The sequence below is a fragment of the Bufo bufo genome, chromosome 10 (genome assembly GCF_905171765.1).
Source record: "Bufo bufo chromosome 10, aBufBuf1.1, whole genome shotgun sequence".
Classification (NCBI taxonomy): domain Eukaryota; kingdom Metazoa; phylum Chordata; class Amphibia; order Anura; family Bufonidae; genus Bufo; species Bufo bufo.
The window spans coordinates 62,017,439-62,034,197 of record NC_053398.1 but is presented as its reverse complement, the minus strand read 5'-3'; the positions used below and the strand labels follow the sequence as shown (position 1 = coordinate 62,034,197).

The following is a 16,759-nucleotide window of genomic DNA, read 5'->3' as shown; positions in this document are numbered from 1 at the left end:
GGGTGTAACAAACCTAAAGGAGAAGAGCGTGGAGTCTTATTGTGAGCACAAATCCAGCATGAGGAAGCATATCTTTTGACATCCTTCTTATAACTTGGCCACCAAAAAGAACGGAATAGAAGTTCTTGTGTCTTTTTAATGCCTAAATGTCCAGCCAGCTTAGAATCATGGATTAGTTTTAGAACATCAAGTCTAGCTATTTCTGGTACATATAATTGATGATCCAGTTGCATCCAGTAACCATTTAAGCAGAGATTGACATTCCTTATAGGATGACTAAGGAAGGAATCATTTTCATATCCATTCTTAATTAAACTCAAGAGCTCCCTTGAATGAGTGGCCCCTATGAATTTATTTTCAGATAAAATTTTGGTTTGGCCTTTGCCTTTCTGTGTAGGATCAGAAAACATCCTATATAAAGCATCTGCTTTACCGTTTTTTGATCCAAGTCGGTAGGTGATGAGAAAATTAAACCAAGAAAAGAATAAAATCCATTTTGCTTGTCTGGAAGATAGTCTTTTGGCACTACAGATGAATTTGAGATTCCTATGATCAGTCAGCACAGTTATAGGATTGGTAGCTCCCTCCAAGAGATGCCTCCACTCAGAAAATGCACTTTTAATTGCTAGCAGTTCTTTATTCCCGATATCATAGTTTCTTTCAGATGAGGACATTTGGCGAGAAAAATAGGCACAAGGATGCAACAACATCTTATCTACAGACCGCTGCGTCAGGACTGCTCCTACTGCAGAATCAGATGCATCAACCTCAACAGTAAATGGTAGCTCTGGATTTGGGTGAATTAGTATCGGTGCAGATGTGAAGAGAGTCTTCAATTTAGTGAAAGCATCCTGAGCCTCTGATGTCCAAGTAAAATGTACTGCCTTCTTAGTGAGTTGTGTAATTGGTGCAATGATCTTGGAAAAATTTCGGATACATTTTCTGTAGAAGCTGGCAAAGCCAATAAATCTCTGTACATCTTTTTAATTTCTTGGAATTGGCCACTCCACTACAGCCTTGATCTTTCTAGGATCCATCCTCAAATCGTCCGGAGAGATAATGTATCCAAGCAATTGAATGGTTGTCTGCTCAAATTCACATTTCTCAAGTTTGATGTATAAACAGTGTTCTCGAAGCCTTTGCAGAACATTGCAGACGTGTTTGCGATGTTGTTCTAAGTTTTCAGAAAAGATTAAGATATCATCCAAGTAAACAATTACAAATTGATCCAGCATATTCCTGAAAACATCACTGATAAAGTTTTGGAAAGTGGCAGGGGCGTTACAAAGTCCAAAAGGCATGACAAGATACTTAAAATGACCATACTGTGTTCTAAAGGCAGTCTTCCATTCATCTCCTGGACGAATTCGGACAAGGTTATATGCTCCTCTGAGTTCAAGTTTAGTAAATATTTTAGCAGTACGAAGCCTTTCAAGTAGCTCTGGAATTAAAGAAAGAGGATACCAGTTTTTTACAGTGACATTATTAAGTCTTCTATAGTCAATGCAGGGATGCAAGGTGGAATCTTTCTTGTCAACAAAGAAAAAAGATGATCCGGCTGGAGAAGTAGATGGCCGGATGAAGCCTTTCTTTAAATCCTCGTCCAGATATTCTTTTAAGGCCTTTAGTTCTGGTTCAGAAAAAGACTAGTTACTATCAAAGGGTATTTCAGCTCCAGGTAACAGTTCTATTGGACAATCATATGGACGATGTGGGGGTGGTTTATCTGCATTCTTCTTATCATAGACCTCCTGACATTCTTTGTATTGTGGAGGTAATAATTATTTAGCAGACAGTTAAGAGAGGCAATGAAGAGGTGGGTTTATGCAGGCAATTTAGCTGGCAAAATTCAGATGGGAACTGTATAAAACGTGTTTCCCAGTCAACAGATGGGTTATGAGTAGCTAGCCAAGGGTTACCTAAAGTTACTCGAAACCTTTGGGAAAGCCATCAATGAAAAATAAATAATTTCACGGTGATCAGATTTAATGAAGACTTGAAGTTTCACAGTCTCATGAGTAACCGGCCCAGATAAAAGGGGTGATCCATCAACAGTTTCCATGTCTATAGGTGCTGTCTTATTTAACAGTGTGATATTATTCTCATGAGCAAAGGTTATGTCCATAAAGTTACCACCTGCCCCAGAGTCTAACATAGCAGAGCAAGAAATCTCATGTGTTTCAGTGCAGCTGTGGATTGGCAGAATAAAATGAGACTCAGGAGCTATTATCTTGTCAGAGGAGAAAAGGAGAAATAGAATTTATTTTTGAGTGTAAAAGATATGATGTTTCTGGTTTAATCTGTTCTTTTACTTCCGTGACAGCAATTGTTCTACGAACCTTGTTTGGGCATTTTATAGCATAATGCCCTGACTCACCACAGTAAAGACAAACATTTTCTGTAAACCTTCTCTCTTTTTCTGCTGTAGTTAGAGATTTCCGTAAAGCATCAATCTGCATTGGTTCAGATATGGACTCAGTGTTTCACTGAGTTGATTGACTGAAAGAATAGGTAGGTCTATTTCCCAATGCCCAGAGTTTTTCCCTTCTCCTTTGAGAAAGTCTCTGATCAACTCGGATACACAATTGAATAAAGTCCTCCAAATCATCAGGGGCTTCCACTCTAGCAAGCTCATCTTTCACTTGTTCTGAAAGTCCTCGCCGAAACTGGCTTTTCTGGGCTGCTAGATTCCATGTAGTATCAGCTACCCAGTGGCGGAATTCTGAAGTGTATTCAGCAACTGAACGTTTCCCTTGTTGTAGATTGTGTAGTTTGGCTTCAGCTGTAGCACAACGGTTGGTGTCATCAAAGACTTGACTCATAGCAGAAAGAAGTTATTCAATTAATTCAAAAGATCACTATTTGTTTCCACGTATAGTGAGACCCATGCAAGAGCTTCTTCAGTCAAAAGATTGATGATGAACAATACTTTTTTCTTGTCACTGGTAAATGGAGTGGGCTACATTTGAAAATAAATGCAACATTGATTTAGGAACCCCCAATAATGGCGTCGATCTCCGTTGAACTTCGATGGTAATGGCATGAGAATATCCCCGGATGAGCCACCACATCCAAAAGTTGTCTTTGCAATTCAATTATTTCTCTTTGTTGATTTTGTACTAAGTCTTGTAGCTGTGAAAATTTTGGTACCAAATTCCTGCAGTTCAGAAACATGTTTCCTCAAGGTTGTCATAGCGGACTCCATATTTTGGCCAGATTATTCTGTAAGAGTGATGTCACAATTGCTCACCTAAAATGAGGAATCGTCTAGGCCTGGAAGGTAGGTAAGGAGTCCAATGGCTGAGACAATCTGGATCCCTGGAGTAGCGGAGGCAAGCAGTGTCGACTAACAGTCCGGGTTGGTAACAGGTAAACACAGCAGTTAGGATAAGGCAGAAGCGTGGTCAGGTAACAATCCAAATTCAGTACACGAGTAAACACAGCAGTTTAGGATAAGGCACAGAGGCTAGATAGAGGCAGGAAGCACTATTATCTGGCAAGGAGGAAGTGACAAGGTCTGGTTTATATAGGAAGTTCCAAGCTGTGGCTGATTAGGCTAGCAGAGATTGTCCAAGACTAGGAAACTATTCACTAGGTTCAGGAGTGGAGCTGTCCTGAGTAGCCGGTAGCTCAGTGAGCAAGGCTACCGCCTGGGACACAGGAGTATCCTTGCTCGATTCCTGACAGTAAGACTAACTGGGCCAAGTTTGGGTAATTAGCCTTCTGGCTTATTTATGCTGACTGACAGTATGTATATACCAATACCCTGATAGGGTCCATCAGGGATATTTTCTAGCAACTAACCGTTGTGACTAATATAGGCATATTTCAGCTTCCTAAATGACCTCCATAGTTTTTTCTGGCTAACACGGTACTATGCAATTCTTGCCACACACCATAAACACGGAGGAAATTATCAACTCTAGCATAATTTGAGTAAAAAAACTAGCATACATGCAGTGCAACACATTTAATAAGTGTATTAGACAATTATTCTGGCTTTTCCAAAAAGGGACGTGACTTAGTGGGAAGGGAGCATGGCCTGAAAATATAACAAATACAATTGATTCAAACCTATAAAAACTAGTGCCGTGGTCTGTCTCTATCATACTGGCCTACCAGTAAGGACTGTGGCTTGTTTTGGGACTATGTGCGCCAAAAAATGTGCCAAAATATTGGCACGTGATTCTGGCATAAAGTAAGCCAACTAATAGGTGGTGTAAATAAGATTAAAAACACTTCGTTTAACCCATTCACACACATTGACATAATAGTACTTCAAGGGTCCTAGGTATTTAATACAGCTTGGCATACGGTTATGTCAATGTGATTGTGCGGGCACTGCCACCTTGCCCACGTGATAACTGACAGGAGGACATATGATTTTGTCGATAACAAGAAATGAAAGGTCAGCTTTCGTTTCTTATTCTGCTCAAAGTTGAGATTAGTTGCTATGGGCAACAAATGCAGGGTTTCTTTTTGACAGTTTTATCATCCTCCTCTACTGTATTTTGTGATAAAATGCATAATTTCATGTACATGGGGCCTAAATGCAACTGGTAGTATTTCAGTGTAGGTGTAGGCTGAGCTTTAAGAATCAATGCCACTGGTGAGCCCTCCAGTCTGACACTGTCTAACTGTTCTAGATTAGGAAACCTTTATAACAATCATTGTACAGATGATGGCGTGTTCTGCATTAGACCATGACACCTTTTACTTACAATTTTATACTAATAGAAACAATAAAAAAATGAAATGGTTAGACTAGGTTCACATTACAGCAAAAAAGCAGGACAAAATACAGTTGCATGCAAGTGGTATTTTGTCCAGCAGAACCACATAAACCATATCGGAAACCCAATAACAGCATTATAAGTCAATGGGGTTTGGCAGACGGCATTGCTGTCTGACAAAAGCCAGATCAGAGTTTTCATTCCTATTCCAGGACAGAAGAATAAAAAAGCACCACTTATGTGAACCTAGTTTAACAAAGAAGCACACAATCCTCTCTATCTTTGAATAGCATACAATTCTGGACTAAGTGTAATGTTTAAATACTGGTGCATTTACATATGACAATCTTACCTGTAGCGTCTTTCCTCCTCTTGTCTCAAAGCTCCACTTTCCAGACTCTTCTCTAATAATTCACGATTGTCTTGGGTTAATGCATTAGTCTGAGACAGCAACTGATTATTCTGCTCCTGAATAGTAAATTTCACCTGGGACAACACCTAAATGACAATATAGACAACGGGTCACAAAGGTTTATTTGCTCAAGTGACATTGTGGCTTCCTTGTGTTCTTTTCTAGATTTTATGCATTAACTTTTATCACTTTTCAATGTCCTGCTGTTGTTTTTAATCTGAATACATATTGCTAGTATGGATATCCCCATATTCACAGAACGATACTAACCTGGCACTGTTCAGATAGAACTGTATTGCTGATCTCCATGCGTTGTACACATTCCTTTAATTCCATGCGCTCTCTCTCAAGCTGTTCTCGCTGTCTCTGCTCAGCTCCTAGCTGTCTCTTCATTTCTCTTAGCTCTGAGGTCTTTTCAGTATAAGTCTTTTCTATTCGAGACAGCTCCTCTTCAAGTCTATTTTGGAAGAGCAAGTTCCATTAGTTAATAAATGAATCCAATAATGCAGAGGTGGAGGAGAGGTAAGCAGAGTAAATGGTCACCTAAGACACCATTGAGAGGCACCATTTTTATTGATACCAATAAGCTTTTCTATCACTACTGAATCATGCCTACTTACTCAGCATTATGGAGCTGATCTTCGACTGTTCTCTTAGGAGCCAATTTTCCACTGAGTAATTTTTTACCAAATATACCTTAAGAATGATTATAATTTACATGTAGATATATAAAGAGTGTATGTGTAAAGCTACCAATTAAATAGATATTTTTGGACTATGAACATCTTTTCCTATCTGTAGAGCCTCTGCCATATTGTATCTCAATGACAAAAAAAATTGCAGTCCCTGAAAGTTACCATGACCTAAGAAAGGATTTATAGAGGATCAACTATGTCTGTGCGTTTCATGTCACATTCGGTGGAAAATACTGAGGAACCAAATAAAGGAAAGGCCTGGTTTACTAATTCATTTACCTCTTGCTTTCCTCCTGTAGTCTCTTGTTTTCCATTTGAAATTCGTTAGCTCTATCCATCTGCTCTTGCACCTTTCTTTGCTGCTCCTGCTGGATTTGCTCCCCTTGTATAGACAGTTGAGAGAACCTGCCAGACAAGTGCAGAATACAAAACATGCAATTCATATATTACCCTTTCATAAAAAACATGAATAATCTCGGAGTATTCCAGAAGAGTCTAACTGGCCACAAGTTTCTGTAGAGGGCTTATTTTCTGGTGTGATAAATGGGCCCAACGACAATAGAAAGTGAAGCTGATCACTTTGAGGCTCCATTCACACGTCCGCAATGTGTTTTGCGGATACACGGAGACACGGATCCGCAAAACACGGAAAGCGGCAATGTGTGTTCCGCATTTTGCGGACCGCACATTGCCGACATAATAGAATATGCCTGTTCTTGTCCGCAATTGTGGACAAGAATAGGACATGTTCTATTTTTTTGCGGAAACGGAAGCACGGATGCGGAAGTGCGGATCCGCAAATGTGGATGCGGACAGCACATTCCGTCCCCATAGAGAATGAATGGGTTCCCACCCTTTCCGCAAAATTGCGGAAAGGATGCGGACACATTTTGCGGACGTGTGAATGGAGCCTAACCAGAGTTTTTAGCTACAGGTATCGGCATGGCAATTACAGCAGCATTGGTTGCACATCAATTAAAATTCACATGCATCTGTACTGTATAGGTATAGTTGTTTATAAAAATCATCTGGTGGGCTTTTATATAATGTTCAACAATGTAGTAAACTCTTTTTGCAGTTATTGTCCTACCTCTCCTGCAGTTCACGATGTTCTTGTTTCAGGACTCTCATAGCATTCCGACCTCGTCTCAGTTCTCTCTGCATCCTTTCCAGCTCTCCCTCCTGTCTTTGTAGGTCCCTAAGAAGGGAGTCATAACGTCCTTGTAAATCTGAACGCTCTCTTCGTACACCATGCAGTTCTATAAGTAGCAGAGACAGGGGTGATTCTCTTGCAGAAAGAGGTATATGAACAGAATTTGGATCAGATGTAGCAGGTAAATCTGTTGTGGAGGTCGCCTGACCAGAAGATACAGTGTTGATTTTAGATCCAGAGAGGGTTGTTGTTTCTGAGGTAAAAGGTACACTCTTGACAAATGAAGAAGTGGATTCAATATTTATGGTTTCAAAACCACACGGAATACAAACATATTCTGAAACAGTTGATGGTTGTGGGCTTAGGGACTTGTTTTCTTCTAGTCGTCCGCTTAATTTTAGCTCCTGACCCTCTTGCAGCAATCTCTTCACTGAAACTATTTCTCCAGAGTTTGCTTCCGAGTGCCTTTTTCGAGGCTCTGCCTCTTGAAAACTGTTGTTTGTTTTATTATCTTCAGCTTTTCTTTTGTAGGATGTCTTTTCTCCAGCTTTCTGCTCTAGCTGACTTTTAAGAACCTGAATATCTTCAGCACTTTCTTGCAACTGTCTTTGAAATAGTTCTGCCATCTTTTTGCTCTCATCCAGTTTGCATTTAAGAGACTGCTCATATATCTCCCTTTCTTTTAGCTGTTTTATTAGTAAATGCTCTTTTCCCATTATTTCTTCTACCTGGATTTTAAGGGTTTTTATGTCTGCTTCTTTTTCTTGGAGTAGTTTCTGAGAGATTTCTGCCTCTTTAGCACTTACTTGAAGTTGTTTCATTAGACATTGTGCCTGTTCATCTTTCTGCTGCATTTGTTTTTCCAGTGGATTTACCTCACCAGTCCCTGACTGCTTTCCTTCATGAATTAAATTGGGCATGTACTGTCTTTCTCTGGTCATTTCATCTAGCTGTTTCTTCAGAATTTGAATCTCTGAACTCGCATGTTTTTGTTTCTCTGTAGCTTGCAAAATTCTCTCATCTAGCTGCCGTTTCAAACACATCATTTCTCTTTCATTTTCCTCTATTTGGATCTTCCATGACTTCTCTTGTTCAGCACTTTCTTGTAACTGTCTCCTTAGGAACTGGAGTTCTGCAATGTTTTCCTCCAGTTGTCTCTTTAATAGCTGCTCTCTTTCCTCCAGGCGTCTGTTGAGCATAAAATTTTCCCCATTTCTCTCTTCTAGATGTCTTTTTTGTGATTCTATTTCTTCTATATCTTTTTGAAGTTGCCTTTTTAGGGACTCTATCTCTTCTGCTTTTTCTTTATTCTGTCTCCTTAGTGAAATCTCACTTATATCTTTGTCTTTCAATTGTCTTATCAAAGACTGTATTTCTTCCTCATTCTCTTTCAAGAAGTTCTGACATGATTGTCTTTCTCTTGAATGTTCTTCTAGTTGTCTTTGCTGCACTTTCCTCCTGCCTTCATTTTCCTCTAAGTGCCTCTTAAGTACTTGCAATTCCCAGTCACTCTCTTCCAACTTTCGGTTTAGGGACTGCTGCTTTCCCACACTTTCATCTAGTTGCCTTCCCTGAAGTAATATTTGTTCTTCTCTTTCTTCTAGCTGTTTTTGGAGGGCATGTATATCTGTCTCACTCTCTTTAATCCTTCTAAGTAAAGTATCCTCTTTCTCTGCACTTTTTTGTATTTTTCTAGTCAGACTTTCAATTTGCTCTGACATTCCATGAAGCTGGCTTTTCAATGAAGTTGATTCTGCTGTCAGAGTCACCAGTGCATCAGTCTCATTTGTGTTCTCTTGAAGATGACTCTGAAGACATTTCTCCTCCATATCCTTGAGTTGTATTTTTAAAGACTGCATTATTGTGTCTTTTTCTTCTAACTGTATCTTTAGGGTCTTTAGTTTTTGAGAACTTTCTTCCAGTTTCCTACACTCTGATATCTTTTCTCTTTGACTCTGCTCAAGCTCTCGTCTCAATAATTGTCCATCATTACAAGTGTTTTGCAACTGCTTTTGAAGAAACTGAACGGCAATGGTGCTCTCTTCCAGTTGTTTCTTAACTAGCTGTTCTATGCCCTCTATTTTTTCCAAGTTTCTTTTGAGTTCCAGCACTTCTGATGTCCTCTCCTCCAGTTGTCTCTGTACCAACTCATATAATTCTTCCCTATTTGCCAACTTCTGTTTAAGATCTTGTATCTCACCCACTTTGTCATCCAGTTGTCTTTTAATAACCTGCTGAAATTCTCCTTCTTTGGCCAAGTTCTCCCTGAGTTCTTTCGTCTCATCAGTTTTCTCTTTTAACTGCTTTTTCAGTAATTGTTCTAGTTCATCTTCCTTTTCCAAGCTTCTCTTAAGTATTTTTATCTCCCCTGTTCTCTCTTCCAGTTGACTTTCCAGTAACTTAATTAATTCATTTCTTTTTTCTATATTCCTTGTGAGTTGATTTGCTTCATTACATCTTTCTTGGAGCTGTTTCTTCAGCATATGCTCTGTTTGTTCTCTTTTGTCCAGGTTTTTCTTGATAATCTGCATTTCAACTGTTTTCTCTTCCAGCTGCTTCTTCACTAAATGCTCCAACTCTTCTCTATTTTCTAAATTTTTCCGGAGCAGATGTATTTCTCCTGATTTTTCCTGCAGTTGCTTTTCCCATTTCTTTTCTACTTCTTCTCTTTTTTCTAAGGTTGCTTTAAGTGTTTGAGCCTCTGCAGTTCTCTCACCTAGTTGTCTTTTTAGTATCTCTATTTCACTTGTGCTTTCTTTAACTTGCCTCTTTAATGTTTGTTCCTCTCTTTCTTGGAGATGCATCTTTATGGATTGCATATCTCTTGTGCTGGCTGCTAGCTGCTTTTTTAAGAACTGCATCTCCTCAGAACTTTCTTGTAGATGTTGCTTAAGTAAGTGTGACTCTTTCATATCAGATAATTGTTGTTTTAATAACTTTAGCTCCACAACCTTCTCGTGAAATTGTCCTTGTAACACTGTGTTTTCATTTTCTTTCTCTTGCACCTGTCTGTTCAATGACTGTATCTCAGCATCACCCAATTCAAGCTTTGTATTTAAAGAGTGCACCTCGGCAGAACTTAATGCCAGCTGCGTCTTCAGTGTTTGTACCTCTTCAGCACTCAATTTCTGCTGTGTGTTCAATGATTGAATCTCTTCAGATCTCAATTCTAACTGCGTCTGTAGTGATTGGAGCTCTCTATTATTCAGCTCTAGCTGTGTTTTTAGTGATGTCGACTCTCCAGCAATCAACTTGAGTTGAATCTCCTGTGATTGTACCTCTGCAACACTCACATCCAACTGTGTTTTTAGTGATTGTTCCCTTCCAGCACTCAGCTCCAACTGTGTCTTCAGTGACTTTACCTCTCCAGATATTAATTCCAGTTGTGCATTCAGAGATTGTTCCCAATTTGTGCTAATTTCTAGTTGGGCCTTCAGAGACTGTACTTCTCCTTCACTCTGTTCAAGTTGCGTTTTTAATGACTGTAACTCTCCAGTACTCTGCTCCAGTTGTGTAGTAAGAGATTTTACTTGTGTGGTGCTCAATTCTAGTTGTGTTTTTAATGTCTGAACTTCTCTCTGACATAATTCAAACTGTGTCTTTAGAGTTTGCTCTTCCCCAGTTTTTAGGTCCAGTTGAGACTGTAATGAGTTGACCTCTACAGCACTCAATTCTAACAGGGTCTTTATTGACTGCACTTCTCCAGTGCTTGATTCCAGCTTAGTTTTTAATGACTGTGCTTCTACAATACTATTTACAAGCTGCATATTTAGGGATTGTATCTCGTCAAAACATAGCTCTAATTGTTCCTTCTTCAGATTTGCAGTATTAGGGCTATATGAACGAACAGCTGCTGACTGCAGCATTTCTGAAGATATTTCTTTTAAATGGCTTTCAGTCACCTGATCATCATAATCAGTGTCTATTAAATGTCTGTTACTTTCTGTACCATTTCCAATTTTTAGCTTTGATTGATCAATGCCTTTGCTTACTTTGACTGACTTTTCACCATTAGTTTCTGTCTTCGTATTTTTCGGTTGTTCATTGTCAATATCACCCTCTGATTGTTTCCTTTCTTTATCACCCCTGTCTCCATCTCCAGAAAGATGATCTTTATCCACTAAGCTGCCACCATCTGGCTCCTAGTAAAGTAAAAGAATATACAAGTTAAGAGGGTTTTCGTGGGAGAGAAAAATATGTTTTTTTTTTTCAAATGAGCCAGAATGGATTAAAAATAAAAAAAGAAGTAGCCATTGATCTTCACTTTCTGGTCCTGGCAAAACAAACAGGAAAGGCCTAGAAATGCCTGCTCAGGATTAGCACTCACACTGGAGAACTGTCTCAGCCAGTGGCTGAGCGGGCATTTCTAGCCATTTACTGGCCACTGGCCAGGACCAGGAAGTGGAGAGCAGCAGGTATTGGGCATCATTAGAACAGCAAGGTCCATATCACAAACGGAGAAGCACTTCTCTAGATCACCTATTATTTGTCAAGCTTCTGACTTTACCGTTTAGTTTTTTTATTAATGCAGGGGTCTCACCTCTCTGACACACAAGTCCCCCAACTTGTCTGAGATCCGATCCTCTACCTCTTTTTGCTCTAAAGGGTGTTGTCCTGTGTTCTCCAGTTCTATTTTACGTCTAGTAAGAACCTGCAGTCTTTCTCTTAGGCACTGATTTTCTTTCTCCAAACGTAGAACAACTTGGGACATCTCTGAGCTTAGGTCCAAAACTATAAGATTTAAAAAAAAAATGAATGGTAGTTTAAACACTATTAAAACACGCTTAAAAAAGTTTTTGCTGTTCTGTTACAATAGAACAATTGGATCATTAGGATTTATATATCTGTGGCAGTGGAATTAATTAAAAAATTGTGCTGTAAGCAATAAATAAAAACTGTTTTGTGAGTGCATTTGCCATGAAACTCCAAAATAAGGTCAGGTCCAAACAACCAACTTCTGTCATATATTTAGTTGAATAAGGTTCCCTGTGCGCAAAGTGACACATGATGTGAGTATAAATACACTTGTTCTGAAAGACCCTTAGTTGGGTTTGCAACCCTACTAAGCAAACAACTTGAGGTCCAAGGAGCTCTCCAAACAGATCATAGAGAAAGTTATAAAGAAGTAAAGAACTGGATAGAGTATAAAAATATCCCAAACTTTGAACATCCTATGGAGCACCATTAAATCCATTATAACAAATTAGAATATAATAGAACTGCAAAACTTACTTAGAAACAGAATTAATTCTCACCCTAAGGGCTATGAGGTAGCTTTGAAAGATATATTAGCAGCTAATAATCTGATGGATTATACAACATATATACAAAACCAAAAATGTCCTCAGTTTACAAAAAAAGAATATACTCAGTTACAGAAGCAGATAGCGATACTGAACCCCCAACCTATTGCAATTAGGATTGAGAATGACATCGCCAATATAATATTAAATAAAGATCCCCTTCAGCATGGAGTATCTAGATTTTATTCAATTATAAACAGGGACAAATTGTCCCCATCGAACCTCAACAGTTGGGCAAATGAACTTAAAAAATCCTTTAATGAAAAAGAAACACAAATAATTATGCAATCTTCTGTACCAAGAGTGACTTCGACCAGACTCCAAGAAGCTCATTACAGACTTTACTAGATAATACAGAACTCCTGCTCTCCTTTATAGGATTAATTCAAAGATTCCTGTACACTGCTGGAGATGTGGTGGAGGGACTGGATCTTATACCCACATATGGATTACATGTGACAAGATAATTCCCATATGGCTCAAATTCAATCAGATAATCTCTGAAATATATAAGACAAAGGGGGAAGTAGATAGGGAACTAATCTTATTAGGGGTATACAATAAAAAAAACACACAAAATGTGTAAAAAATGCCCTGTGAAATCCTAAAGGTGCTCTTTGGAATGTGGGCCTCTTTGCCCACCTAGGCTGCAAAAAAGTGTCACACATGTGGTATTGCCGTACTCAGGAGAAGTTGGGCAATGTGTTTTGGGGTGTCTTTCTACATATACCCATGCTGGGTGAGAGAAATATCTCTCTAAAAGACAACTTTTCCCATTTTTTTATACAAAGTTGTGATTTGACAGAGATATTTATCTCACCCAGCATGGGCATGTGTAAAAAGACACTCCAAAACACATTGCCCGACTTCTCCTGAGTACGGCGATACCACATGTGTGACACTTTTTTGCAGGTGGGCAAAGGGGCCCACATTCCAAAGAGCACCTTTAGGATTTCACAGGGCATTTTTTACACATTTTGATTTCAAACTACTTCTCACGCATTAGGGCCCCTAAAATGTCAGGGCAGTATAACTACCCCACAAGTGACCCCATTTTGGAAAGAAGACAACCCAAGGTATTTCGTGATGGGCATAGTGAGTTCATGGAAGTTTTTATTTTTTGTCACAAGTTAGTGGAATATGAGACTTTGTAAGGAAAAATAAATAAATAAAAAAAATCATAATTTTCCGCTAACTTGTGACAAAAAATAAAAAGTTCTATGAACTCACTATGCCCATCAGCGAATACCTTAGGGTGTCTACTTTCCGAAATGGGGTCATTTGTGGGGTGTTTGTACTGTCTGGCCATTGCAGAACCTCAGGATACATGACAGGTGCTCAGAAAGTCAGAGCTGCTTCAAAAAGCGGAAATTCACATTTTTGTACCATAGTTTGTAAACGCTATAACTTTTACCCAAACCATTTTTTTTTTACCCAAACATTTTTTTATCAATGACATGTAGAACAATAAATTTAGAGAAAAATATATATAGAAATGTAGTTTTTAAAAAAAAAATTACAACTGAAAGTGAAAAATGTCATTTTTTTGCAAAAATGTCGGTAAATTTCGATTAATAACAAAAAAAGTAAAAATGTCAGCAGCAATGAAATACCACCAAATGAAAGCTCTATTAGTGAGAAGAAAAGGAGGTAAAATTCATTTGGGTGGTAAGTTGCATGACCGAGCAATAAACCGTGAAAGTAGTGTAGTGCAGAATTGTAAAAAGTGGTCTGGTCATTAAGGGTGTTTAAAGAGGACCTTTCACCCATTATGACAATGTGAATTAAGTATACATACATGGAGAGCGGCGCCCGGGGATCTCACTGCACTTACTATTATCCCCGGGCGCCGCTCCGTTCTCCTGCTATGTCCTCCGGTATCTCCGTTCACTAAGTTATGGTAGACGGAGTCTGCCCTTGTTCTTCTGTAGCGCTGGCCAATCGCATTGCAGAGCTCACAGCCTGGGAGAAAATAACCTCCCAGGCTGTGAGCTCTGCGCTGCGATTGGCCAGCGCTAGAGCAGAACAAGGGCAGACTCCGCCTACCATAACTTAGTGACTGGAATCTCCGCCTACTATAACTTAGTGAGCGGAGATACCGGAGGGCATAACGGGAGAACGGAGCGGCGCCCGGGGATAATAGTAAGTGCAGTGAGATCCCCGGGCGCCGCTCTACATATCTGTATGGTTAGTTCATAGTGTAATAATCGGTGAAAGGTCCTCTTTAAGCTAGGGGAGCTGAGGTGGTTAAACCATATGTTCCTTTTTGTTTTATCCCTCCCCCTCCCCTTTCCCTCTCCTCTTCCCTCCTTTCTTCCCCTTTACTACTTGCGCACTGGCTCTTGAACGATGCTATAATTTTAATTGAATCATAGAAATAAAATAAGCTTTTCAGCCATAATGTACCTTACTATTAGATTGAGTATATTTGCTTATTCATAGTATATGCATTAGAATTATTACCCCAGTGCATTTTTTTCTTTATTTGAAATATGTATTACTTTCATATCAATAATGCTTTCTTCTTGATTGATTACTGCTATTATATTGCTTTCATTGTAATGGTGAATGGAACCATGTGCACTGTTAATAAAAGTTTTATTTTTCTTTGTTAAAACTTATAAAAACTAAAATTTACAAGAACTGCAAAACTGACAATAGAAACTGCCTACCAAAACTCACAAGCAGGGCATTGATCAGGGATTCAACAAAGAGAGAAATGATAACACTGAAAAATCTCCAAAGATCCACAGTGCAGATAAAAGTATCTGTCCATAGGACCACTATAAGTCATACTGTTGTATGAATCAAATAGTAACCCCCCCCCCCCCCCCCGTAATGCAATACTGACTGAGCAGAAAAAAAATGTTTGAGAAAAATATGGAGATTCTACAGCAAAATCTTTCTCTGCCTTTTGGATATAATAGATTAATATAAATGCACCACTCAGTCTTCCTGAAATGTCTATCAATACTTACATTCAGCTTCAGTATCCTGTTTTTCCCAACTTTCTTCCCTCTCAGTCACAGGCCTTATTTCCCACTTTGGGACTGTAGTACCATCAGTCTCATACACTCTCTCCCAAACTTGAGTGGTCTCTTCCCTTAGCATTCGTATCTCTTCTGCCAGAGTTAGATTATCATGAAGCAGACTCTGCACTCTTTGGCCCTCCGAGTCTCTCTCCTGAAAAAAGACAGCTATACCCGTCATACATAGCAAGACAGACTCAATGTAGATTTGACATGATGTACCAGACAAACATGTAGCTTAAAATATGAAAAAGGTTCAAGGTGCTCAGAGGTTTTGGGCAAAACATAAGAACGATACTCAATAAATACCCCGTTGTAGAGTTCTGCAGAATATGTCATCGCCATATAAATAAAGACTGCAATGCAGTAACTAAAGCCAGTGTCATAAAATAACAGCTGGACAAGACAGGGTTGGCATGAAGGTATTTATATAAAAATATTCTGGCAGAGTCACATCTGCAGTTAGGTCCATATTATACCATTTCAGTTCTCTTCAGCTTTTCTTCAAGTAACTGCTTTTCTCTCTCGCACATTCGCAGTCTTTCTGAACGTTCCCTTTCTGCAGAAAGTTGATGTTCTAACACTTCTTTATCTTCCAATAAACTTCTTGAAAACTCTTTCTCTTCCTGTAAGTAGACTCTGAATTAATATATTTCATGATTCCCAGATATCGTGATAGATTTGAGAGCAGAATACAGTGCACACCATGCTACATGATGAAGAGATGTCACAGTTCTCCGTTTGACATAAAACGTCCACAAGCCATACATATGCTCTAGCCAGTTAATGACAACACTACATTGTTGTATATTATAGAAGGGTTTCTAAAGATTTCTTATCTAAACAGTTCATGTATTTGTGACATTACACTGTAGACCAGATACCTGTGTGTATTTTAAGAAGGTACAAGGAATCATCGTGGATGATAGGTATGTGTCACCGAGGTTCCTGGCCTTGGTGGAGTAAGAGACAGTTTTCATGTGTCAGGTGGGTGGATTACTCCTCACTGACACTGGAGCTGTGTGAAACTCTGCTGAGATCTGAGGCCTGTGTGTGGGCTGAAAGCTGAAGACTGTGTTGGCCGAGCAGGCCACTTAAAGCCTGCAGGTGGACTTTCTGCAGGTGTGGATTAAACACCCAGGATCAAAGGTGAATGTTTTTCTGTATGAACTGTTTTGGTGTGAACTAACACCAATACTGAAAATGGACTGTCATACTGTGAACCTGCAACTAGTATGAATAAACACTGCAGTTTTTGAGTTACAAACGTGTCTTTGCCTCTATACTGCACCCGGTTGTCCTGTCTACCAGAGCGAATCCCCACAATTGGCGGAGGATGCGGGCAAGACCAGTGAGGCTGGCGTGAACGCCAATATTTTTGGTTTCTGCTTTTTTTCAGGCACGGTTGTATGTCGTACATTAAACCAGCTGTAT

The 16,759-nt window shown here is 39.2% G+C and overlaps 1 protein-coding gene across 1 annotated transcript in view; it reads right to left on the bottom strand.

Moving 5' to 3' along the window:
- Positions 1 to 16,759, bottom strand: part of CCDC88B (coiled-coil domain containing 88B) — a 264,648-nt gene that overhangs the window by 70,716 nt on the left and 177,173 nt on the right. Inside the window, exons 11-17 of the mRNA XM_040409106.1 lie at positions 15,805 to 15,951; positions 15,275 to 15,479; positions 11,534 to 11,724; positions 6,931 to 11,135; positions 6,120 to 6,245; positions 5,416 to 5,602; positions 5,086 to 5,231 (exon numbers count right to left, since the gene is read on the bottom strand). Of these exons, the coding sequence (XP_040265040.1) occupies positions 5,086 to 5,231; positions 5,416 to 5,602; positions 6,120 to 6,245; positions 6,931 to 11,135; positions 11,534 to 11,724; positions 15,275 to 15,479; positions 15,805 to 15,951 (5,207 nt within the window). The remainder of the gene's footprint in view (positions 1 to 5,085; positions 5,232 to 5,415; positions 5,603 to 6,119; positions 6,246 to 6,930; positions 11,136 to 11,533; positions 11,725 to 15,274; positions 15,480 to 15,804; positions 15,952 to 16,759) is intronic.